At 42.3% G+C, this 26,587-nt stretch overlaps 1 protein-coding gene across 4 annotated transcripts in view; it reads right to left on the minus strand.

Annotated features, from left to right (window-relative positions):
- SON (SON DNA and RNA binding protein) overlaps nt 1-26,587 on the minus strand; it is a 722,851-nt gene that overhangs the window by 12,812 nt on the left and 683,452 nt on the right. For 2 of the 4 annotated variants that reach the window (XM_085621364.1, XM_085621369.1), the window contains 3 exons: nt 13,805-13,952; nt 9,013-9,081; nt 7,775-7,890 (listed from right to left, as the gene is read on the minus strand). In XM_085621364.1, the coding sequence (XP_085477490.1) occupies nt 7,775-7,890; nt 9,013-9,081; nt 13,805-13,952 (333 nt within the window). Of the gene's footprint in view, nt 1-7,774; nt 7,891-9,012; nt 9,082-13,804; nt 15,405-26,587 lie in introns of those variants that run through there. The other 2 variants (XR_014967657.1, XM_085621365.1) reach the window with 2 other exon arrangements.

Here is a 26,587-nt window from a genome sequence, read left to right on the forward strand (position 1 = left end):
CTAAGATCCCACATTCTGGATTTGGTGTGGGCGAAAAAACAGCCCAGAGCTTCCTGGAAGCTGTTGACACTACCATTTACCCAGGGTGGATTAGGGGCTCCTGACTTTGAGCTGTATGCCTATAGCGCTCAGACGCAATATTTACATTTTTGGCAACACCCAACGCCTTTTCAACCTCATGTGGCGATCGAAATTGACAGAGTGGCTCCCATTCCGCTGAACACGGCAATATATCAGCCCTACAAGAGACCCCACTTGGAAATAGACACGGTGGAAACCATGAGGTGGGCTTGGAGAGGGATTGCAAAAAGGGCCCATCTCGGGGAATTATATGCTCCATCCATGCCATTGGGAGGTAACCCATTACTCACTCCTTTAACGGACAAAGCCATCGCAGCACACGCTAAGGCGCATGCATGGAAAAGGGAGGTGATTTGTTCCCGAATAACATGTTCCCAACATTATAACAGATGTGTGATTCACGCACACCCACGGCATCGGACACGCTTCTGTATTATCAACTTAGAGCCGCATGCCGTGCTAGATATGAGTCTTTCCCGCAGGCACCTCCTGCATTACCCGCGCTCGAAAGTGTCTTAGCAAATCCATCTCCCGTAAACTGATCACGCGCATTTATTCTATAACGCAAAAAGAATCACCTGTTGTCGAGTGTACGTCCAGGGCGGAGTGGGAGAATGACTTAAACCATGTTATCACAGATAAGCAATGGCAATACTGCTGCTCACAGTTGGAGGAACTGTCCCCCAATTACCGACTGCAGTTAATCCACTTTAATTTTCTACACAGGCTATATCGCACGCCCTCTCAATTGCATCGCATGGGCATTCACCCAGACGCAAGATGTTGGAGATGTGGGGCCCCAGGTGCCACGTCCTCACACTTGGCTTGGGAGTGCGGTCCGATAATTAGCTTCTGGGAGGACGTTATAGTGCATATCAGACAAATTACAAATAACCAGGTTCGGGCCACCCCACTGACGGCACTTCTGGGCTTTGTATCAGAAGTCCCGAGAAGCTCTCGGAGGCTTACGGCCATGCTGCTGCTGCTGGCGAAGAGGCAGGTGGCAATCCACTGGAAGAAGCAGCAGCCTCCTACCATAGCCGCATGGGTTAATACGGTAATATACTGTAAATACCAGCTTTCCAACTACTAGGAGCTAATGCCAAGTAGATCCAGGCCTGTTGATATCTGGAAACCATTTGTTGCATGGCTAGGTGCAGGGGGGTCAGACCTTCTACGAAACTAAGCGGGGAAGAATTGCAAGTCATGATGTATACTTGGAATTGGTGTTGAATCATTAGGGCTAGAATTTCGAGTGTGGGGACGTAGAGAAAAGAGAAATCGGTGACAAGGGTCATAGAGAGGAGGACATGGCAGTCACACGAATCACACGTCACACAGGGCGACAATACAGAAACTTGGGCGAGGCAGGTGGGATAGGGGGAGGGGGGAGGGGTTGTTGTTTTGTTATGATTAATCAGCACATATTTACGTCGTAATCTGTAAAAGTATTGCCAATGGTCAATGGGGATGACGTCCTTTCAATACTCTGAATCGCTGCCGGCCCGTGGGGTTGTAGCCATAAAAGCTGTGTCCTGTTGACAGGGTATTTACGTACTACATGCTGCCAGCCTCCGGGTTGTAGGCAAACAGCTGGGTTCAGATAACTTTTTCAATAATTGTTTTGTTTTTTAAACTCTCACGTCCCTGAAACCTATGTTTTTTTCAGTGGATTTCTAAGCTTTTTTAAATGCTAATTTCTAACTATAACGTGCCTGAAACCTATGTTTTTTCAGTGAATTTCAATAGTTTTTTAAATGCTAATTTTTAACTATAACCTCCCTGAAACCTCTGTTTTTTTCAGTGAATTTCAATGGGTTTTTAAACGAAATTTTCTAATTATAATGTACCTCAATCCTATGGTTTTTTCAGTGAATTTCTAAGGTTTTATAAATGCTAATTTCTAACTATAACATCCCTATTACGTCCCCTTGAATCCTGAAGGTCCCTGTTGGCCAAGTAGCCCACAACGTACCTCCAGTAAGCAACACAGAGCTGCGTTGCAGAGAGGTGTTCCTAGGCCACGCACCTTTTTACACCACGCTGCAAACGCAGCTTCTGGCGCACTGCTGCTCGGATGATGAAGTCCTCTTGTGTCCTGAGGTCCTCAGGACACAAGAGGACCTCATTTGGTGTAATTCCATTTAGCAGTTCGGGCTGTAGCTTTGTCTATAGTTTCCGATGGAAATGAACATGGGGAAAACGCGTGTTGGGACCCCCTTTTTTCTCGGCCCCCGCTTGATTGATCACCCCAAAACTTTCAAGACAGGAGCTCTCCGGAGCGCCCCACTAGTTTTGAAAATTTCGCGAAGATTCGTCAACCGGCGCCAAAGTTATTGGGAAATGAAAAAATGCGACCGCCAGTAGGTAATATATATTTCCGCCAGTAGGTAATAAATATGTATATATATATATATATATATATATATATATATATATATAGAGAGAGAGAGAGAGAGAGAGAGAGAGAGAGAGAGAGAGAGAGAGAGAGAGAGAGAGAGATTTTATTTGAACAGCTGCCTTAAGCAAAGCCATTGGCTGATATTATGCAGTACACTTACCCCTGCCTCCAAAATGATACAATGCCTCATATAATGCATTTGTAGGTGGCTGCTGAATACAGGTAAGGTTTTAAGGTAGTATTTTTTTTAGGTCTGGCCTAGTTTCGCCAGCTTCATGTGTTACAAAAATATATAATACTGTGAGTGATAGCATTTGGCTTTTACACAAGTACAACTCCATCTAAAAAGAAGTCAATTTCAATGCCAGAGCCGATGGACCAATCTCTGTTATCATTTCACGTTTTTTATTTATTTTTATGATGGATTACTGTTTTCTGATTCCGTTGCAAACATATGCACAATACTTTTAGATGGTAGCCTTTTTTATCAACTTTACAATTGTAATGTCTATCACAAATGTTTGGAAATAAACTCTGCATATTTGCCAAGGACAGATCTGTTGGACTTTCCTCACTGATTCTTATTCCCTATGCATTTTTGAGCATCTCAAACAATATTTCGAATTTGCAGCCAAGCATGTTTATTTGAGGTAGCAATTGCTTTTATCATAGGTAGTAATTCATGTTCATGTATTATTTGTGCTTTAAGTCCCACTTCAGATCAAGCAACAAAAACAGAAGAGCACAATTCTTGAGACACATCATGGCCATTCTATGGAATTATCAGTAGGAGACTGTGAATTAATACTTGGGCACATCCTGTGTTTATTTCCCATTGTTTTCTGTGGCCTTACTATAGGTAGTAATCCAGACCAGTGCGCTTCTTGTCTCGTGGGCTGAGGAAGAACCTCTTATCAAACACTTACTAGTAAATTCTAAGAATCATGTTTCTAAGAATCATGTGTCTATCACTCTGAGGATTTGTATTTTAGTTCTGGCCTACAGACAGCTTTAGCCGTCTACCAACCTCTTGTAATAAAAACATTGTGAATAAACAAGCATTGGCATAGCCAACAGGTCTGATCTTGGCAAGCTAGTGCAATTCTTCATTTTTTATTGCAAGCATGAGCCACTAAAATAAATTTAAAAAAACATGCTGCCACCTAACAGCGGTGGTCATTTGCTAGTAATAAAAAAATGTATTTAAAAAATAAGTTAACCAAAACCCTACGAGTGTTTCATGACAGGAGGTTTACTTAGAACAGGTACAGAAACCCTTTTTTAGTTTTAATGAACATCAAAGGAAAATATGATTCTTACCAGTGCAAAGAAAAGTTAGTTTAGATACAAAAGTATGACTAAAAAACATAACAAGCATTGGCAAAGCCAATAGGTCTTGCCTATGAAAGAGCTATTGGCTTTGCCAATGTGTTTTAGCGATGTTGTACACCAGCGTGGCTGCTGTTCAGCATGGTTAAAAGTTAGTGGCGTAGAGGAGAGTGGCATTAATGGAGTGCAGTGGTGTAGAATAGATTGCCATTATGTGTCATAGAGTAGAGTGTCCGAGTTGAGGGGCATACAGTGTCGTAGAGTGTCGTTGAGTGGCACAGAGTGTCAGACTGTAGTGGCATAGAGTGTAATAGAGTGGAGTGGCGCAGAGTATAGATTCATAGAGTGGTGTGGAGTGGAGTAGAGTGTTGTAGAGTGTCGTGGCATAGAGTGGGGTAGAGTGGCATTGAGGGCTGTGGAGTGGCGTAAAGTGTTGTAGAGTCACGTGGCATAGAGTGGCTTGGCGTGGCATAATGAGAGTTGAATAAAGTGGAGTATAGTGTTGTGGAGTGTCAAAGAGGGGAGTGGTGTGGAGTGGCGTACAGTGGTGAAGTAGATTGGAGTAGTGTTTCATAGTAAAGTGGTACAGAGGGAGTTGTGTAGAGTGTCGTGCAGTGGCGTAGAGAGAAGTGTTGTAGAATGTAGTGAAGTGTTGTACCGTGGATGGCAAAGAGTGCTGTAGAATGAGGTATGGAGAGAGTAGTGTGGAGTATGCATGGTGCTGTATCACACTGCCATTACAGACAGCACATTTTCAAATTAAATGACCATTACATTTGAACAGACATAGTTTTACTGATAAAAGTATACTGCACAGAAACGATGTGTAGACATGTATCATCTAGTGTACTGATTTATTTTGACAAACTCAAGCTGGATAGCCTAAAACAAATAAAGTCAACAAATGGAAAGCAAGCAAATGTGAGTTGCAAAACACAAAGCCAATGTAAGCCATGTAAGAGAAAGCTTTCAGAATGTCCCCAAGAAGTCATAAGCAAACCAGAGAACTACACTGTCTGGTAGGCTTCGACCTAAAAAGGACAACAAATAGAAAGAATGAAGCACTGGCCAAGTAAACGGTTATCCCATCAGCCCTCATATTGAAGTGTGCTGCTTTTTGGAGAGATTTGCAGGTGATCAGGCAAAATGCCTTCACTCACAGCACACAAAGAGCTGATTTCCGCTGACCCATTGCCCCATGATTGATGCTGTGGTGGGAGGAAACAAAAAGTGACAGTTGATTAGACCAATAGGTGACCCAAAGCTTCTTTATGTATGTTTATATGTATGTCTTTTAATGAATTGCTGTGATTACATGAGGCTGGTGAAACAGCTGACCCTATCTAAGGGCAATATTGCAATACTTATACAAGAAAGGGGCAGTGCTAACAAGAAAAGATATAGGTTTTCCCAGTGAGTGGTAGCAAGCCTTTTTTTTTTTTACTGATGTGCGTGAATTTAGGTTTAGGCTTCCCATATATAGGTCCTCTTGTGTGAAGAAAATGTAATGTCTTTCTCTCAATCTTCCACAGATTTTATTCCTTGCTATGTCTGATGATTTGTCCTGGACAAGTATCACATTTTGTATTGTCTTGCATAGGAATGATATACCGTTCTTGTTGGCAAGGTCATTAAAGATTCAGGTTAGGATTTCAGAAGCTAGGCAAAGTGATGAAAGTAAGTCACAGGAGTTTGTGACTTACTACTGTATAGAAAATGCACTGTGTAAACTGGATTTGTCTTTTTATACATGCAGGGCTTAATTGAAGCCGTGGTTGCAAGTAGGAGTCACTGGCACTCTTTTTTGGGGGAGTGGGACTTATTTTTAATCAAACTTTACCCCAGAACAAAGGAGAGGAACGAAGCAAAGGGGGGAAGCAGGAGAAAGAGAAAGAAGGAAAAACAGAGTATATTAATGGACAAAAGAGGTATGAGGTGAAATAAAGATTGGACTGTGTTGGTATTTGGCAACCCGACATTCAGCAGCAGCACCAATGGGCTTCTTGGAGATATGTGGGCCCTGGCACTTACTCTTTAAGCACTTTGTGTATTTTGAAACCTCCCCAGTCAGAGATTAGATTTATGCTCCTCAAAAACTACGAGCTGATTTGTTCAGTATCAATATGTTTTCTAATCTTTGCATTGCACCAAATTTAAGTTTTATTGTACAAATTTAATTTGTGTTTTCACTTTTAGCACATATTCTGTAATGGGTTATTAGGGGTGGGGATTCACACACTGGTCACAATTCTGTCCAAGTCCTTCAAGTGGATTTGGGTACAGGCAGCTGAATAGGCTTTGAGAGATTCTGGATGGTTAGGAAAGCATCTACCATGTAGAAGAGCAGATATAGAATCCAGCTGTTAGTCATGGCAGCATCATTTGTGTCTGTACAAAATGATCACCCATATCAAATAGCAAACCTAGATTATTCGAAGTGCATGTAAAATCTATGGCTTTATAGACGTTTCCCTAGGGGAAACAGCACTGCAAAAATGCACAGCAGTGAAATGTAAAACTCTAAATGAAAACCATACTCCCTATTTCAGATGATATTTTAATCCTATGATCTTTAGTTATACACTTATATGTAATCTCTATTTCCCATTGACTAATTTTTCTTAGGTCGTACTGTGTACTAAATATATGCTATGTATGGGATAAAGTACCCCCTGCCGCACAATATATGGATATGCAAGTCACAGAGGAGTTCTGGGCCCATATGGAGGAACAAGTTCAAAGATGAAGCTCGTTCCTAAAGTCATGAGGCTCCGGGGTGACTAGCAATATCAATAAAATGTATGACGGGGGTACTTTACTAGATATAATACATGGTTTCACCATCACCCTTCCCACAAACTGCTTAACTCCGAAAGAGGTAAAATATTTGCAGACGTGCATAATCTGTAGCACAATCTAACACACCAAAAAGCAATTAGATATTTGTTGCAAAAAGATAATAGAAACAGTTTCATTAAACACTGTAGCTCAGAATCGAAACTTGCATAGAGATTCTCTCTTTCCTATAATTACCTAAACCATGGAAAAATAAACATATTTTCACTGTCTAAACTTCATCTATAATTTTGTTCTGTGTCCTGCCTTTATTCCTGGCTGCTGGCTCTAGCAGCATACATTATAACATCAGAACACAACTCAAATAACTTATTACAACTGAGCAGCTGTGCCATTTCTTTAGTGCAGGTGAGTACAAATGTGACAAGCCACATGTAATAAGGAAATTAGAGACAGATTTTCATACAGAGATTGCATGCTCCCATGTATTATAAAATTACTGGTAATTCGCAGTCAGCAGCGTTAATGTTGGAATATTTGTGGTTCATAATATCAACATTCAGATGCTAATGAACAATGCAGGAAAACAAAATATATTTCAATACTAAACAAAGGCCACGATGTTCTGGTATGGACTACTATGCTAAAGAGTCTACAAGCCCAATAAAAAGGTCGTCATATGGTTTTGCTGCATACATAACCAACTATCTGTTACATAAGCTGTACTAACAAGGAAGTCTAGATACACACGGTTAAAAGAAAATACCTGACACATTCTAATCGCAGTGTCTTATGTACAGGTTGACCCTTTTCTTGTTTAGATGTAAAATAAAGAAAGATTCAAAATAAACTTCTTGAGAGCATAGGAAACATCTACCGCCACATATTAACCGACTTCACTGGTGTCCTACCTTATAGGTGTGTTTGTAATGGAGGCGGTGTACAATTTAATTGACTTTGAGGCGGTGTACAATTTAATTGACTTTGAGTTAGTGAGTGAACTGTCATTCTCCAGAACCACAATCTTATTATTTGTACAGGCCAGGCGGTCACCAGGAATGTGCTCTTGTTGAGTTCTTTGGTCCATCTTAGACATGCAGTACTGCTAATTATTCTGGCAAAATGAACAAATAACTACAGAACACTGAAGGAAAAAGTCATGTTCACCTTATAGAGAAACACTTTGAGATGGTCAGGTCCACTGTCATGCACCAAAATGAACTCAGGAGGAGACCATTTTTTCTTGTTGCAGAGCTCCATCAATGCGGATACTGGATGTTTACCTGTGGAAGTACAAAACACATAATTATACTATACTTTAATTGGGATGTATGTCATTACATCGCATACCAATACCACGCGTGCCATTACAATGCGGGTATTAATACGCGATATCAATGACAACGACATGCCATTACATCGCAAAATTTTACCACGACTATGCTTTTACCACGCATGCCATAACAAACGCATAGGCATGCATGGTAAAGCTATACTCGTGGTTAAAGGTTGCAAGGCAAGTGACTCTACCCTACCCCTGCACAACCCTCCCCGACCCCCAGTCCTCTCCCTACAATAACACTACACTACCCTGCACGACCCCCCCGACACTACCCTATAACACTACCCTACACAAACCCTACAACACTACCCTAAAACACTACACTACACAAACACTACAACACTACCCTAAACCCTAAAACACTACACTACACAAACACTTCAACACTACCCTAAACCTTAAAACACTACACAAACATTATAACACTACCCTAAACTCTAAAACACTACCCCCAGCACGACCCTACCCCTACCCCCAGTCCGGTCCCTACACTGAAACACTACCCTGCACGACCCCCCCGACACCACCCTAATGCACTACACTACACAAACACTACAACACTACCCTAAACCCTAAGACACTACACTACACAAATACTACAACACTTACCTAAAACACTACCCCCATCACGACCCTGCCCCTACCCCCAGTCCGGACCTACACTGAAACACTACCCTGCACGACCCCCCCGACACCATCTTAAACCCTAAAACACTACACAACACTACACAAACATTAAAACACTACAACAACAGTAACCCCCACCCAAGCGCAATCCCCCTTACCTCACTTTCCTCGTGGTTCCTCTCTCCTGCTTCCAGCGTCGTCTGAGGGGTGGTGCATGTCGTTGGGAGGAAACAGCCTCAGTTTCCTCACAACGACGTGGATAGCCATAACACTGCATGCGTTGTAAAAGCGCATGCGATGTAATGGTATGCGTAGTAATGGCTACGCGTTGTTACATCGCATACGGTATTGCGCGGTAAAATCCGCGTTGTTATTGTTGTTTCCCCTTTAATTGTTATTATGAACTATGCAATCAACGTCCAATAAAGAAACACACCTGAAAGATCCTTTATTGCAGTCAAATTTGCGGATTTCTTTTGTGTCTTTTCCCCTTCAGCAACAAGGCCTAAACAGGACATACACAATGTTAATACCATACCATAGAATTTAAATCAATATTATCATGCAGCTTCAATCTGGCAGGACTGCAATGTTTGTAAAACTGCCACAGCATTGGTATTCATATTAAGCTGAATAGTTACTTGAAGATTCTAAGAAATAAGTGAAACAAAGTTTATTTTTAACTAAATGAGCTGTCCAGTGCTACCTCAATTTGATGATAGCAATGAGTAATCTCAGTACATCCACAATAAAGAGTCAAGCCTGTGTAGTAAACACCTCACGCCATAGGAGTCAATCAATCAATCAATCATAGGAGTCCTTGTGTTGCTTCCTTAATAGCTTTTTTCGGTCACAACCAGTTTGTGCTGAATTTGGTGGAACCATATCTCAGAACTGAAACAATGGACATGGCAAATTTGGTACAGACTTCCCAAACGGTTCAAATGTAATAAAGGGGGAGGGAGGGCAAAAATAGTAAGATTTGAATTGACCATGGGCTTTCCGACAGCGGTCAGGCCAAATTCATAAACGTCTGGACACAGGTTCACCAAATGTTCATCGCAGAGCACCCTTTGTTAGTTTTGTGAATTTTCTGTCAGCCTTGCCAGAGGTACAAGGCAAAATGTAAGCATGTAAAGAATGCATCAGTGCCAGCTATGGATCGATCGCTTTTTGTTAGTGATCTCTGGATAAAAAGGGATAATCTATTGTGAACGACAGACAAAAACCTTCACGTGCATCATTTAAGCCCATAAGAAGATAGACAATGCCTCAATCTTCATAAATCCCTGTAAAGGGGGAGGAATGAAGAGAAAATAGATGTGCGGGGGAGCATAATGCTGCAATTTACATAAATGGGTGGCCTTGATGAAGATCTCTAACAGGCCTGTCATACTGGCCAGGAGAGGTGAAAACACAAAATGGCCTTTACCCACCAGTGGCAGTCACTAAGCCAGACCAGGGAGTCTGGGTACTAAACTGGGAGTCACTTGGCCAGAATAAGTGTCACTTGGATGGCCTGAAGATCACGAGGACTACACTTGGCTGAAGTAGCAGCCACAGTAACAATGAACACATCCTTTTACATGCAGTTAGTTGGAATACATGGTGAAATCAATGACACTTGTATTCCATTACAGAATAACTAATTGAAAGAATTTACAGGCAGGCAGTGTGCTACTACCTCATCATTAAGAGATTTTGTGCTATGAGTGGGAAATAACTGCAGAACCAGGACTGAGACAAACTAGTTGCTAATTTGAGGGGTCGTGTACTTTCAGCTCAGAAACTTTGTTTACTCAATAAAGGTCTTGGCTTTATCCAAACTACATTGAGGGATGAATTTGCCATCCACACTGAACATTCAGCCTTCTTTAGGGAGATACATCTGAGATTTTATTGTAGGCTTTCTACAGAACCGTTTAACTTAACAAGTTAATTTTTAATCCTCTCACCCAGAACATCCACCCAGAGGCCATACTTTTAAGCAGGCAGTTTTAAAAGACTTCAAAGCAACCAAGGGCAACATTAAATGTCCCTTTTTCAACCTGTCCCAAAATGAGATGTAACTAGCCAAGAACTTTGGCAATTACCCCAACATTAACATTAAATCAGCAGATAAAGGAGTGGCCATGCTCATATTTCATACATCAGACTACAATATTGAATGCTGGCGACAACTAAATGTCATTTTCTATTATATAAAGATCCAAATGGGCCCCCCTATAATACTACAGAGAGAAGTCAAGGACCGTCACTGGATCAAGCGGCATGAGGCTGAATTTCTTCAAACTCCCAATTGTAGACCGTAGTACTTCTAGATGTGCACCAAGACTCATAAACCACAGAGTCCACCATCAGGGAGACCAATCGGATCAAGAATTGGTTAAATTCTAGAACCACTCTCACAATTTACAGATTGTTTTATGAGACCATTTGTCTCCAATGTGCCATTTTACCTGAACGATACAAAAGATATTCTTAATCTCCTGGATACAATTCAATTTGATATAGGAAAACATTGTCTAATAGGTCATGACGTAGAATCACTATACACCTGCATTCCTCCGGATAAGACCCAGTGTACCCTACAAACCCTGCTTAATTCCGCTACACACAACTGCCTGACACCCACCAATTTCATAATAAACTGCATAACTTTCAGTATGAAGAGCAATTCTTTCCCCAAACCACCAGGACTTCCATGGGCAGTAAGTTTGCTATGCGCATGGCCAATCTTTACATGTATCAATTTGAAGTCAATCACATACTTATTCTGCCTCCAACCCACACTCCCCACATATAAAGCTTTAGAAATGCCACATCAATTAAATTTGATCATATGGGACAGTGGCAATATTATCATCACACCTTTTATCCATTGGCTCAATCCATGTAATAGACACCTAAAATTTACATGTCAATACAGCAAAGAACGGCTTCCATTTCTTGACCACCTGATCTATCGTGATAGAGGATGACTGACTACTGAAGTACACATGAAGCCCACAGACCACAACTTTCTTTTGCTTATTGACAGCTTTCACCACAGGGCACTCAAAACACGCACATCTGGTAGACTGTTTCCTATGCCTCAGGAAAAATTGTTCAGCTCTCAAAACATTTAAAGCACGTGCTAAAACACTGAATACTCAACTTTCAGAGATCCTATGCTCCTATACTTTTTTTTTTTAAAAACCAAGCAAGGAAGAGAGCATGGAATAATAATAGAAAAGGCTCTCCTAGAAACACACAACAGAGCAACGTCTGACAGACTGGTCTATGTGAATACATTTTCAGGTTTTTGAAACATCATCAAGAAGGAGATTGAGAAGAAATGTCCCGTCCTTAACACTGGACAAATAAACCTTGCCAAGACATTTTTCACCTTCAAAAACAACCGTAATCTGAGGGAAACACTTGTCCACACAGGACCTAGGGAAACCCAGACTAGATCGCAGACAACCCCATGGTCACTCTCTAGAATTGTTGGACTTTCCCCCATGTAAGAACTGGGCCTGATCACATAGTGGACACTACGTCAACAGACAAAGTGCAACAGTGAAGGAGTAGTCAACTTGCTCAACTTCCCAAAGCGGGATTTTCTTTTTCAAAAGAAAAACAAATGACCCCCTTTGTCATGGGAAGTTTCTCCTATGGTGTGGGTGTAATGTTGCAGTTTTCACTTCCCCTTAACACCAGGTTTTAGCTGGTGGTGAAGGGCAGGGACATTATGCCATTTGTTTGCCCACTCTAAATAGGGTGAGCAGATAAATGGCAAAACCTCAGACGGCTCTTACTCCTTCGGGTTGTTGGAGGTGTAACTCAGAGGCGCAGATTAAGTAGTCTCCACTGTCGATATACTGAACATCTGCCTGACTCTAAATGAGGTGGGCAGACCTTCAGTTTGGCGAGCTGGCCAATAAATTGCTCTATTCAGGACATTTATTCATGGACATGGGCCAGTGGCATACCCTTTTTATATCAGTTTACCTGCAATCCTTATCATTTGTTTTTTAAATGAGAAAGCGAGACAGGTATAAGAAATATGCATGTGTGGTCCTACATATGGAAATTCAACTACAGATTGGAGATCAGAGGAACCTGGAAATCTACAATAAATAGGTTCATATTATACTCAAAATTCTTTACATAAGGCTACTGACAATATTCCACTCTGTTATGTTTCATTGATTATGTAGGAGATTGGCTTCACATGAACTGCAGTGTCAAACTGGAAGAATATTGGGCAGCAATATTTAACTTTTAAAGTGATTACCTGGGTGTTAAGATTAAATCATGTACTGCCCTTGATGCTGGTCTTTAAGCGCAGATTTACTTCATATGTCCATCTCTCAATTACTACTGGGTGATTTCACTGACAACCACAATAGGCTGAATGCTGACGAATTTCCCCCATGTGATGTTGCTGTGATTATTCTCCCGCCCCGAACTTGACAGGCCCGTTAATAACTTCCTCAACCTATAACTACCACGCCACCTTGGAAAACTCCTATGTTCCTGACTAATAATGCCAGGACCAGAGCCGTGCTCGTGTGGTTTTAGTCAGAAAGTAGTTTGATGCACAGGGAGGAATGAGCCTGGCTGCAGAATTATTTTATTGTATAGGCATGGGATAAGCTGGTGGAAGGCTTTAAAGGGTCCACCAAAGATGGTATTCACCCTAAATGAAGTGCCTCTGGTGTAAACAAATACTCTAGCTAAATTGTATTGATTTGAGATAAAGGGCCTGATTATGATGGCAGTAAAATCACTTTGAGAGAGAGTACATTATTAGATAGAAATAAGCGAATGAACAACAAAATAGAACATGTTAATCTCCAATGCTCTAGATTTATTTAGTGTATCAATCTTAAGTTATTATTTTTACTATTGTTATCTATCAGGTGTGTAAGTCTAGTCGACGGCTTTGTATTATAAACCCACAATAAAAAAAAACTCTTCATTGTCAAGTGACCTTTCTAAAGAAACATTTTCAAAGTCAAGCAATATACAATAAATAAGCATGAGCCAGGTTCCAAAAGCAAAAGAATAACAGAGTCTGATTTCCTAGAGATTATTTATAAAGTGGAGTTGTACATTTATTTTTCAACCATTGTTTCATTTATAGACGGGCAGAAAGGTTTTCTTTATTATTAAAATGACAATAAATGCCCCCAACAACTGTCCGTTTGAGAACAGCTCACCTAGAATTGATAGCTACGCACCTTTTCGATCAGTCTTAAAATCAACCAAGATGGGCTCCACAGTTCCCTCTTTGTTTCTGCCTAGACCCTCTCCTTCCTTCCAGCCCATTCTTCTCATTAGATGAGCTCCCATGCCTCCTGTCACTGGGGCAGCTCTTAGGAACTGATCCTGTTCAGAAAGAGAAAGGCAAGCAAAACCCAATGCTACTTTTAACCTCAAGGTGGAGTTCGAAAAACAACAATTACTTCACTATGAAAAAACTCTAGTTGATTGCAACAGTATGTGCTACAATACAGCCTCTGCTCTTAACGCCCCTGCCAACAAGTGCGTACTGCAGTTTAGGTATTTTGAAATTACTCAAATGTAAACACACATTTAATACAAAAGTAATATTATTCACCTGAAACTAATATTATGACAGATAGTAGAATGTGTTTTTCCTACTTTGTGTAAGAACAAGTCACAGAAATGTCTAGCAAAAGGATATGGTGTAGAGAGTTGGAATTTGTAAAACAAATTTAAAGAATATTTGCAAATGTCAAAGTCCCAGAAATGTCTGGCAAAATACAAATAAAGTTAATTCACAGTTTTTTCCCTAAATTGTAATGTTTGTGATGCTAAACTACAAGATTCAACAGCATCACTGCCAATACAATTTGTTTATAAAACTGTTGTAACGGATTCACTACTTTCCAGCGTTATAAAAGATATATTAAATGAAAACAAAACTCCTAAATGTTTACGTACCTACACCTCTTTTGCTGTAGTCTTGTGAAAAGATGGGCTGGCACAGACCATGGCAAGTAGACAGCTACAAGGATTTGGCCCTGCAACAAGTTTCCACATTGAGGGGTGAGAGTTCACAGGGCATTCTGTGAACTATCACCTCTCTACTAACTGCCTACTAACCTAAACAAAGTCTATAATATTTTACAAACAAAGACACTAAACACCTTAAAAAATTTCCCACTGTGCACATTCCCATTGATAACATTCACACTTCCATTACATCAACTATGGTTAAGGGTACAGAATTAGTCAATATACTATATTTTTCAAAAGAAACATTGAAATAGCTGAACAATACTGCCTCAATTTTCATCCCCAAAGAAATAAATACTTTCCGAGATATAAGCAAGCTATCTTCCTTTAGATGTACTGAACTATGGTGGTATATCCAGTATATAAATTGTAGTAATTAATTTATTATGTGCAGATCTGCATATATGAACATATTAACAGACAAATATCAGCTTTTGGTACATTTGTATGCATTGGATATAAAATGCATAAACATAGATTTCAGAAACATTCTATGTTGAGTTCCAGAAAATGTGGACAACGGGGGTTGGACTGGCATTAACTTTTGCTCAAACCTTGCTAACCCAAAGCGTTTCACTCGTGCGGATCATGCAATCATCTATGAAGAAAAGTAAATTGCTGATGCTTCATACCAACTGTCGTCTTGCTCTGTACACCTGGAATGGGATTTACTTACTTATGGCTTCCTCCTTCCATCTCTTTTCCAGGAACCTCCCACAAGAAATAGGGGAACCAGGCAGAGAATGATACAAACCCCAGGCAAGGTCAGCCAGGGTGGCGATTCCGCTTTTGTACCTGCTTTGCAATGATAGAATTTTCAATATCAACATCTGTTTCATTACCTTCAGTGTGTATTCAGTTCACAAAACAAATACAGGACAATCTCTTTAACCCTTTACAATAAAAAAATAAAAACTCTAACCAGAACCTTACTTATCTAACTAAGATGTGCTCCAATTATCCCTGCAGGTTTCTTCTACTCTGGACCATTTATGGGTTGCATATGGTATGATGACCAATTGAGTATATCCAAAAGTGCAAGTTGCCAAACAACTGCTATGTCCACTTGTGGTCATGTGTAACCTTTCAATTACCTACCAGCCAACCATGGAAGTGAAGTAAGCAAGAAAGAATGATTACAGTTTGTGAAGCTGTTATCTATTTAAGATATTATTGCAAGTTATTATGGTGACCTCTCAAACTCCTAATTTTATTATGTAGAGTCAAGACTAAGTATCTGTATTTGCTATCAGAACACAAGAAAGCCTCGTCTTTCATTGGAACGCTCATCAAAAGAGGAAAAAAGTGAAAATCCTGGTCATTGCACACACTTGCCTAGCAGGTACTGCCCCCTCCATCCCCCTGGTATACGTGTTCACTACTCTGCCAAACAGAAACTTATGCTCAGTCAACTTAGATCTACATGTGCAACCTGCCACTGAACCCACAAAAAGAGGAGTTAATACATTTTGGCTGACTCTACTAAACCTGAATCTAATATCTCACCCAACACTCCTTTCCTTCAGGAAAGTGTAGAGGGCCTTGTTAGGACAGGAATATCCCCCTGCATGGTAAAAGATGTCTACCCAATTGCAAGTAAATTGGGTGTCCAAATTTTATTTTTGCCTCAACACACAATATTCTACATATATACGCTGCCAGACTAGTTCCAAAATAGACTTTGAAGCCCAGAGCTTGGCAATGAGGTCATGGAGGTGGTGCGAAAATCATCTGAGTAGCCAAAGAGATCTTTTTTAATGTTCAGGGATATAAACTCGATGCCGACATGCCCACTTCAGTAAAGTTCCATTCATGAATTATGACCAAAACCTGCTCTGATGTGGACTGCCTTTACATATTCTATGTGACCTTTTTAGCATGGGATTGCTGAGTAATACTTCCTGGGCACTGCCATTTGGTGAATGGAGGTGAGTCAGCAGAGACAGTTGCTAATCTTACAAAAGCTTTTGGGGAGAGCCTGGGTCCTTTCTTAGGTCTCGCCTGAGCCAGCGCATGTGCTGTTCTGCGAGACATTTAGTATTGGGGTTTTCAAAGTGCTGCCAGACCTTGCTGGCCTCAAGCTTGCATTCACCCGAGCGTGCACACGCGCAGCCGCCATCTGCCTCCCTTCCAGCGCGATCACTAATGCGCGCAACACTCTCGTGCTTTTTTTATATTTCCTTTTACTGCCTAGCGCGCGTGCGCTGGTGGCAGCACTTTCACTTTCGTGCGCACCACTCGCACACAACTCCCATGCTTGTTTTTTAAAGCGTTGATGGGTTCCACCTGTGGACGTCCTGCTGGCCGTTATATGAAAGGGCTAGGAAGACGTCGCCCCCCCTTTACCTGTTTGGCATGGGATGTGTAACACAGCTGGGGCTGTCTGAAGAGCAGGTTCGTTCTTTTACATATGTCAGGTTTTGGGATAATTCAGTAGAAGAGCTGCGGCTTTCTTTCTTTGACTGACACACATGTTCCTGTTCATGCATGATAAGGGAGTGTCCATTGTCTCACTGAATTTAAGGCCTGTTTGACCGGCGCCCCCAGGTCCTCGTAGACTCTTCTCCCCCTTCCCTCCCCCCCCCCCGATTTAAAAATTAAACGAAGTGTTCCCCGGAATGTAATTAGTTCTAAACTGCATTCATATGTGTGGGTAACGTGGTCAGCTTTTCTCGAAACGAGTTCCTGCTTTGGGCTCGGAAAGTAAACCCTTAGTTGGAGAGACTTGGATACCCCTTTCTTTGCGGAAAAAATGAATTACCGAGGTGTTGAAGTCTTTCTTTTCTGCCTGTCCTCTATCCATCTCGCTGCTCTCGCATCCCCTCCCTCGGTGCAACAGACTAGGGGCAGGCCGGGGCTTTTGGGGCAAAAAAAAGTATGCACTACTAGAATCGTGGTTAGCCGGGGCTTTAAGTGGGCCGGGTCCTGCGGTGCTGATGCACCAACAGTTCAAAAATGCCGAGACGGGTCCCTATCGTGCTCTCAATGTTTGCCTTAATCAGGGAGGATTTTATTTCTATAACTCTGCAGTATTACTACCTTTAACTGCCTTTCATGCAAGGTCAAAGAGACTCGTTATTGTTCTTTTACTGTCTCATTATTGCACCACTGAAGCATTTTCAATATAATATACAAGGAAGCCATAGTTGTTGCTTATTTAGCATATGCAACTAACAACGATTGGCCAAGTCAATAGTCCTGGTTAATGTAGGTGTAATGTTACTTGTATTATATATGTGGGTGCACTGATAGAAGCAACAAAACACCAGTAGGGCTGCACACTATGCTAAGCACAGATGTTTAGCTTGTGTTTTTAAGCCATGCCCTTAATTACATCGGCCACGCCCCTTGGAGACCCCTCAGTTTTTTCATCCCACTTAAAGTACTTTGGTTAGCCTCTCTTAGGAGTAACAGTATTTTGCTTTGTCATCTCACTGTGTTTTGTACGACTTCAGCGCCACATCCTGTGATTCTGGCCAAAACACTTAATCGCCCGCCTGAAAAAACTGATGAAAACCTGACTTATCTTGCGTAATGTAACTGGTGCTCATGTAGAGTGCTCATAGTCCTAGATTTATAAAACTGCAAAAAATGCATTATTGCTACAAGTCGATGAAGGCGGTAGGCTTTGTTTATTATGAAAAGTTACACTAAAACATGTGAAAAGCATGTTAGTTGCTAGGCATTTGAGTGGATTGTTACTACTCTGATTTAAAGCCAACATATGTTTTGTTACATGGAATCTTACAGATTACCTTAGTAGGCACGGGTTTTGGTGTTTTACCCTTTCTAACAAACTGTGGTTAGAGAACATTTGCACCAAGAATCCCCGTTAAGTTCTTTTAGGAGAGATAGTGTTTTACTTTTGGCCACTGTAATTTGGGATACATTTGCAATTTTAGGATTTAGTCTGATGGTTTCCTTGTGGGAAAGGTTATGCTCAGTACAGTAGGTCTGATCTGCTTATGGTGACAAGCCAGCGACAACAGCTATGCTTTCGGTTGGTGTGTAGTGTATATTTTTGCCAAATGCCATAGATGTCTAGACTGTTTATTATGAAAGGTTATTACAAAGGCAGTGAACCAGGCTTATTTATTGTGAAAAGCATGCGATAACAGTAGCTCTCATATTGTTACAGTCCGAAGAAAGGTATTTGGTTACATGTAGCCAACAGATTACTACAGCAGAGAAGGGATTTGATTGTGGTCACCCACTCTGACAAACCCTGCAAGTAAAATTTCACTGTGCTGATTCCGGTTAGGCCCTATTGAGAGGGGTTGTGTTTTGTTTTGCCAACTGTAAGTTCATAACTATTTGTAATTTTATAAATGTCTGACTGATAGTTGCCAGTTTATGCCCACTTCAGTAGGCCTCTATTGTCAGGGCTGGACTGGCCTTTGAGGGCACTGGGTGTTTTCCTGGTGGGCCAGAAGGATGGGGGCCGGTTTTCAAGTGATGGGGGCCAGTTTTGTTAATGGGAGCCGGTTTTGCAGCAGCGCAGCTTCTTTCTAGCACATTCCCCTCCCCACACCTCTGGGCTGATCAAGCTGAATTTCCAGGGCTGGTTGTGTTCCCAGTTCGGTCCAGTCTATTGTGTAGTGTCAAGCCATTAGTAAAGGCTAGAGTCCTCATCTGTTCACTGGGATAAGTTATGTTAGATCCTTAGGTGTGATACTTATATTATAAAAGACAAACTAAGCAGGTCTTATTGTTAAAAGCATGTTAAAAACAATAGCCTTCAAAGGGTGGATTATTATACTGTGCTAACATCTGCAGGCAGGTGTTTTGTTACATGGAATATCACAGAATACCACAGTGGCCAATATTTCTGGTGTTGATGACCTACCAGACCAAACCATGGGGATAAACAATTTTCACTGTAGTAATTCTTACAGGGCTCTAGTAGTAGGGGGATTATATTGTTTTTACAACTGCATTTTGTACATATTTGTAATGTTATTATGGTATACCGATGGTTGCCTTGTTGGCTGTCCCTATGTTATGTTAGGGGCACTTCTAGAGCGCGCGACTCACCCGGGGGCATCTCGGCGCTATACTTAGTTATTCACTGAGAGGGAAAAGTAGGAAGAAGAAGCCACGACTAAAACTAAGGAGTAAGAAAAAGAAAGGTTTTCAATTTTTTCCTAAAGATTGTAAGAGAGGGGCAGTTACGAATGGCAATGGTAAGCGAGTTCCAGTAACATGGCGCGAGACATGAGAAAGCCCTCGCCCCGGAACGGGAGCGGCGGATTCTAGAAATCTTCAGAAATTCCATGGCGTTAGACCTTAAATTAAGGATGGAGGTCTTCTTTATTAGTTTGTTTGCCAAGTATTTGGGACCTTTACCGTTCAAGGCTTTGTAAGTAAGGCTTTATAACAAAACAGACCCAATCTACTACGTACAGAGGTATCTTTATTGTGTAAAGACAGGATTTGGGAGGTATCAAAACTACCCTCTTCACAACCACCCCTAATTATTTAAATTCATGGGGTGGATTCCCGATTTACCGATGTCTGTACTATTTGTTTAAAAAAACAGCAATTATTGCAAGAACCCTCAGCTTGTAACCACTGTTGTCAATTGTGAAAAATATTTCAAATCTGTAACAACCCACACCGTGGTAGTTAGTGAAAAAATGTGCAGAGCAAGGTAGCACCTCACGTGCGCAACACCATAGCGGGCTGACACTGGTTAGATCATCACCAGTACTGCCACGTTTCTCATCATAGGTTGCCACCTTGTTCAAAGAAAAAATTGATAACTGTACCAACAAAATTCATGAGAAAGCAAAAGGTGAAAAAAGGGGTGAAAATTACACACCAAAGTCCTGGTTTAAAATTTATAGAGAGCCATGACTACCACAATTTTATTCTCTGCTCATGGATCAATTCAAAGGTAAAATGTGCTGTAATTCAACAAACACGAAGCCAAAACGCCGACATGTTTCATTGCCTTACTTGTACGGCAAATTCTTCAGGGCAACAGGACTTCATTCACCATATCAGCATATTTCATGCTGGATTATTTGTGACCGTTGTCAGCCATGGTGTCTCATACCGGCTCGACCGCGTATTGAAAGGGACTGTGATTCTGTGTTTCACAAGCCCTTTTTGTGCTTCTGGGCATTCGTATTAAAATGGCATCCCGAGCTTCGTCTCAGCCGAGGTTTGTAAGTAAGGCAACAGGTCTTAAAGTGAGATCGTTTCACAATCGGGAGCCAATGGAGCTCTAATAGGAGAGGGGCTGAAGGCGTGCCTGCCGGGCGATCAAGTATCATTTGGGCAGCGGTGTTCTGGATGACCTGTAGTTTCTTTAACAGGGACGGACCAAGTTCGGCCAGCATAGCGTTGCTGTAGTCGAGGCGACAGATCACCATTGCCTGAACTAGAGTTCTTCGGTGCTTGATGGGAAGATAAGGAAGAATCTTCCGTAAAAGCCGCAGGCTAAAATAACAGGAGCTGGTGATTGTAGCTACATGATCTTTCATCGAAAGGGCCTGATCAAGTGTGAACCCCAGATTCTTCACTACTTGCTTAGGAACTGGAGCCGTACCGAGCTCTTGCGGCCACCAGTCCTTGGACCAAGAAAGAGAAGCTTTCCCTACTAATAGAATCTCTGTCTTACTCGGGTTCAACTGGAGAAGATTCTCGGTCATCCAGTTTGAGATAGTGATCATTCCAGCTGCAAAACGTAGGTGTTCTGACGTTGCATTTGGGTTGATTTTAAAGATAAGCTGGATGTCGTCCGCGTATGAGATAATCTCAAACCCACAGGATTCGGCTATTTTAGCTAAAGGGGACATGTATAGATTGAATAAAGTGGGGCTGAGACATGATCCCTGAGGGACGCCTTTGTCCAGACCACGTTTGTCTGACCGGAATGGACCTAGCATAATTGTTTGATTTCTATCTGCAAGGAAGTTTTGTAGCCATTTCAGAGCTTGATCTTGTATGCCACAGGAACTCAATCTCTCCGACAGCTTAGAATGGGCGATCGTGTCAAATGCTGCGGAGAGGTCTAAGAGAACCAGAATGGCTGATCCTCCCGCATCCATTTCTAGCCTCAGTGAGTCAGTAACTGCAAGAATAGCAGTTTCAGTACTGAAGCCTGGCCGAAAACCTGATTGCGATGAGTCTAAAAGATCATTTGATTCGAGGTAGTGACTCAGCTGTTTATTTATAGCTTATTCAAGTGATTTGCCCAACAAGGGTAATAATGATATGTGCCGATAGTTAGCGAGCGTGAGGGGATCTGCTGTCGGTTTTTTCAGGATGGGGCGAACAAACACTTCCTTCCAGATAGCAGGGATAATGCCCGACTTAATGGAACTATTGAAAATGTCTTGGACTTCCGAGGCACAGCACGGGGCAATAAGGGCCATGATTCTTGGGGGGCACGAGTCGCTAGGAGAACCAGACTTTGCCGATGAGAGCAAGGTGTTAACTTCCGTTAGAGAGAGGGGTTCAAGTTGTTTGAGCTTGCCCGAAGTCTTCTGGTTGATTTCGGCAGAGCTCATGAGGAGAGTTGTGGTCTGTGTTAATAAAGGTGGAAAATTTCCGTAAATCAGGTTAATTCTTTCCTCAAAGTGGGTTGCAAGAGAGTTGCAGAGGTCCTGTGACTCCATTTGCGGCAGCCTACACGCCTGAGGGGAGACAAAATCTTTAACTATATTGAATAGAGTTTTTGAGGAGTTGGAAGCTTGGTCAATTTGTTTTAATATGAAAGATTTCCTTGCTGATTTTATGTTCTGATGATATTTAGATAAGGAGTGTTTATAGGTCAGTCGGTTCGTAGGGGTTTGACTGGTTCTCCAGCATCTCTCCAGGGCTTTGCACCTAGATTTTTCCGCACTGAGTTCTCCTGTATACCAGGGGGCCGATTTTCGCTGTTTGGAGGGGCAGAATTTTTTTACGGGAATTAGGGAGTCGAAGACTGTAGTTAGTTTGGTAGAGAAAATCTTCAACCGTTCTGAAGCATCTGAGCCTGTCGGTGGGGGAGCCTGAGGCAGGGCATTGTAGGCAGCCGCGAAAGCTTCTAGGGATAAATTATTGAAGGGTCTGCGGAATAGCGAGGAGCGAAGTTCAGAATCTGGTAGAACATTTGAATACTGTAGTTGCATGGTGAAAGGGACCATGAAGTGGTCAGACCATGTTAAGGGGAGGGGAGGGAGGTCGATGAGGTGCACAATATTAGTAATGATCAGGTCAAGGGCGTGACCTGCTCTATACGTGGGGGCAGTTGAAAGAAGGGAGAGGTCGATTTGATTTAAGCTGTTTAGGAGATTTTTCGTCTCTGGGTTCCCTATAGTACATATGATGACTTATTCAGTGCCTAAACCCACCAATGACCAAACAAGCATTGAGACCAAGCAGCACAGACATGTTCATGTGGAAGGAAGGTAATGGTTCCTCACAGCAGGTAGTGGCGATGCTGGGCTCCACTTGGAGTATCCATAACATGAGCACATTAAGTGTGAAGCTCGTCACCTGGCTCTCATCAGTCTTCCAAGAAGGGACCCTCAAAGAAAAACAAGCATTGTCATAGCCAATAGGTCTCGCCTTTGGGACCTTATAAGTGTTTAGCCATGCAACAGTTGATGTTGTTGCACCAAGATTAATGTGCTGGATAACTAAACACTTATAAGGTCCCAAAGGCGAGATCTATTGGCTATGCAAATGCTTGTTTTTCTTTGAGGGTCCCTTCTTGGAAGACTGATGAGAGCCAGGTGACGAGCTTCACACTTAATGTGCTCATGTTGTGGATACTCCAAGTGGAGCCCAGCATCGCCACTACCTGCTGTGAGGAGCCATTACCTTCCTTCCACATGAACATGTCTGTGCTGCAGAGGAAACAAGAAAAGAAGGCATGGCAAACTGTGTACCATTCAGTGTATCTATATCCCCTGTCTGAAAATGTTGCATAAAAGTTGGCCTCACTGAGAGCCAATCTCTGGAAGGTGAGGAGACAGCAGCTGGTTTCTGCAAGCCTTGCTGGAGGAAGCTTTGTGTCTGTCAGTAACTCTGGGAGTGGCTTGTCTGCTGAGAGGGAAGAGAGACGTACCTGCAGGATTATACCTGCCACTGGAGGAAAACCATACTGCCAAGCCAGGTGGGAGGAGGGGACCAGAGGTAGCAGAGGAAACATGGAAGAGAGGGCTGAAAACACCTGTGAAGTGCCAAGGGTCCTCTGGCCTCCCTGTCCAACTGCAGAGTCAAGTCCAACTGAGGAGAAGCAGTGTCTGACTTGCTAGTGTTGAACGTAAAGCAAAGGCTGCCTAATTTGGAGATCGCCATAAAGAACGATACAGACATCCTACAATGACTCTAAGTTTGCTGCATCAGCACCTGGACTGAGGGAGGAACAACCTTCCACCACAACCACAGAACAGAATGCTGAAGGTGTATTTGTGTTCCTGCTGCCATGTCAGCTGACTATGAAGATAAGTAGGGGGTAGTTGCCCCAAAGGAGCTCTGGTTAGATAACCTGCGCTTGGTAATCCAGAGTGTATCACATCTCTGTAATTCCATATGCCTGGGAGACACTGATTATGAGCTTTGACTAACAGAGTTTGGTAGGTCAAGAGTCTCGAATACGGCTATTCACACACAGTAACTAAAAAGTAATTTGCTAAGGGCTGGTGTTAGGAAGCCGCTTTGCTGCAACATAGTAAGCCTACACCGAAGCCTTAATCATTGCTCACTCTGTGTGTACCGTATTAAGTTGTGCTGTGAATAAAAAGGCTTATATTTTCCCAAAAAGATAATTATTGGCTTGGACCTCCGCCAGACACCAACTCTCCCCAAGATCCTGAAGGACCTCAAGACCTGGCTCTTCGACGAATCACCATGAGTGTCCAGCAACTGCACGAACCCGGGTGGGCCCTGCAAGACCTCAGGACCCACTTGGCCTTCGACGAAACACCGTGAGTGCCAAGTAGCTGCGCGTCCCCTCCCTTGCGCCTTGAGACCCTTCCGGGTAAGTAGTTGCGCTTAACAAACCCCTGATTGATTGACCTTACATTATTACATATAATATGTGATTGCTTGGGTTCTGAGTCTTTACCCCACACACTACGTCCTTGAGGCATCTTGGACTGCTTGCCTGCTCTACCCTTCCAATATGGAAATAAAGTACTTGACCCAGTTTGAAGAGCCACAGTAGAACCCAGGACAACAGTGGCAAACAACCTGAGCCATCACGGTTGGAGCCCAGTCGCCCCTGTCTTCCCTCAGCCCTGATCCCCCCTCACATGCCTCGTAAATAATTTGCCTTTCCCGTACTTAGGTCTTCTAATTTAGATTTGCCTTATTCCAGAAAAGTTGTGAAGTGGACCTTCAAGTGCCCTTTAAAACATTTACATTTATAAGACATTAAGCAAACAACGTTCTCATAACATTATTGTGCACCATTTTTCTAAGGGTTGTTTGACGGAACAACGCTGGGCAATACTTTGCATTCCTTTACATCACATGTTCTACCCCGCATTATTTAAGAACGCATATGCTTTTACAATGTATGCCTTTATCACGCATTTTTATATATATCTATTCATATATATAAACAATGTATTTTTTGGGGGAGACCCTGCAAAGCCCTGAACTTACCTTAAATGCGTGGTAAAGGCATGCGTTGTAAAGGCTTAAACGTTATAAAAACATGCATGGTAAAAAATGCGAAGTAAAGGCACAAAATGGTAAAAACCTTGTTGTAAAGACTGTATCCCTTTTCTAAGAGCCACCATGTCCACTTCTTACAGAGGAGGAGTATTGAACATTAAACCTGAACCTACCCATGTGACCATGATCCCTCGGTGCACTACCTTTCTAGTCTCTTTAGTTCGTTAATTTCCAAAGTTTAGATCACATTACCGTCCTTCTTATGACTAGGAGTGACTTGTAAACCAGAGTTCTGCTGTGACTCTTTTTTTTAAAAAAAACTTTGTTTATTGGTTTCAGTCATAGCCATACATGTATAATTGGACAACATGTTCAAAATTATCAACAAACAGTCGAGCAGACATTCAATTCCTTTGTTCATATTAAACATTTCCTGCAGAACCCACCTGCCTATGCATTTTCATTTCGACAACAGGCGACACACATAGATCCCCCGATATTTATTCCAATGTGACCATTTCCTATCCCATTTCTTTGGACATCCCCTAGCCTTAAACACCTCGGTTTCTGCCAACATACATCTGTCCATTTCTTTGGCCCACGTAGTGGCGATTGGCAAGCCCACTCCCCCCACCCTCTAGCCAGCTCTCGTTTTACCAACGTGAAGCCCAGTGTGGTGAATTGCTGTTCAACTTCCGTCAGATCGGTCTTTCCCCATATGTTCAACAATCCCAGTTGCGGTGTTAATTCTATGTCCTTCCCCAAAGCCTTGCACATGTGGTCTGAAGCTCCCTTCCACAGGGTACATATCTGAGGGCAAGTCCATATGGTATGGTAAAATGTAGCCTGCCCGCCACATACCTTAATACATCGGCCGTCGGGTCTGGCTCCTTTCTCGCCAGAACTTTCCCTGTAATGTATGATCGGTGGAGTATCCTAAGTTGGATCAGCCTGAATCTCTGTGTGATAGCCGCTTCTCGGGGGGACATCAGTGCCGCCTGCCAGTCCTCGTCATCTAGGGGGCCAATGTCAGCCTGCCACCTCTCCCTGAGCTTCGGAAAAGTGTCCGGCAGATTATTACTCAACTTCTTAGAAGTCAGAGCTATTGCCTTCGAGCTAAGGGGACCGTCCAATAGGCGATCCTCCAATGGTGACGATTCCGAAATATCTTTAAGAGAAGGAAATGCTGAATGTATCGCATGTCTGATCTGTAGATACCTGTACATTTCACCTTATGCCAGACGGTACTGGTTCTGGTTGTCACCAAAGGTGAGTATTGCGCCCTTCTTAACCAGGTTCTTCACCACCGATATCCCGATGAGGTCCCATTTATCGAATCCAGGCTGATAGCACAGCATACCTTG

The sequence above is a fragment of the Triturus cristatus genome, chromosome 8, assembly GCF_964204655.1.
Source record: "Triturus cristatus chromosome 8, aTriCri1.1, whole genome shotgun sequence".
NCBI lineage: Eukaryota > Metazoa > Chordata > Amphibia > Caudata > Salamandridae > Triturus > Triturus cristatus.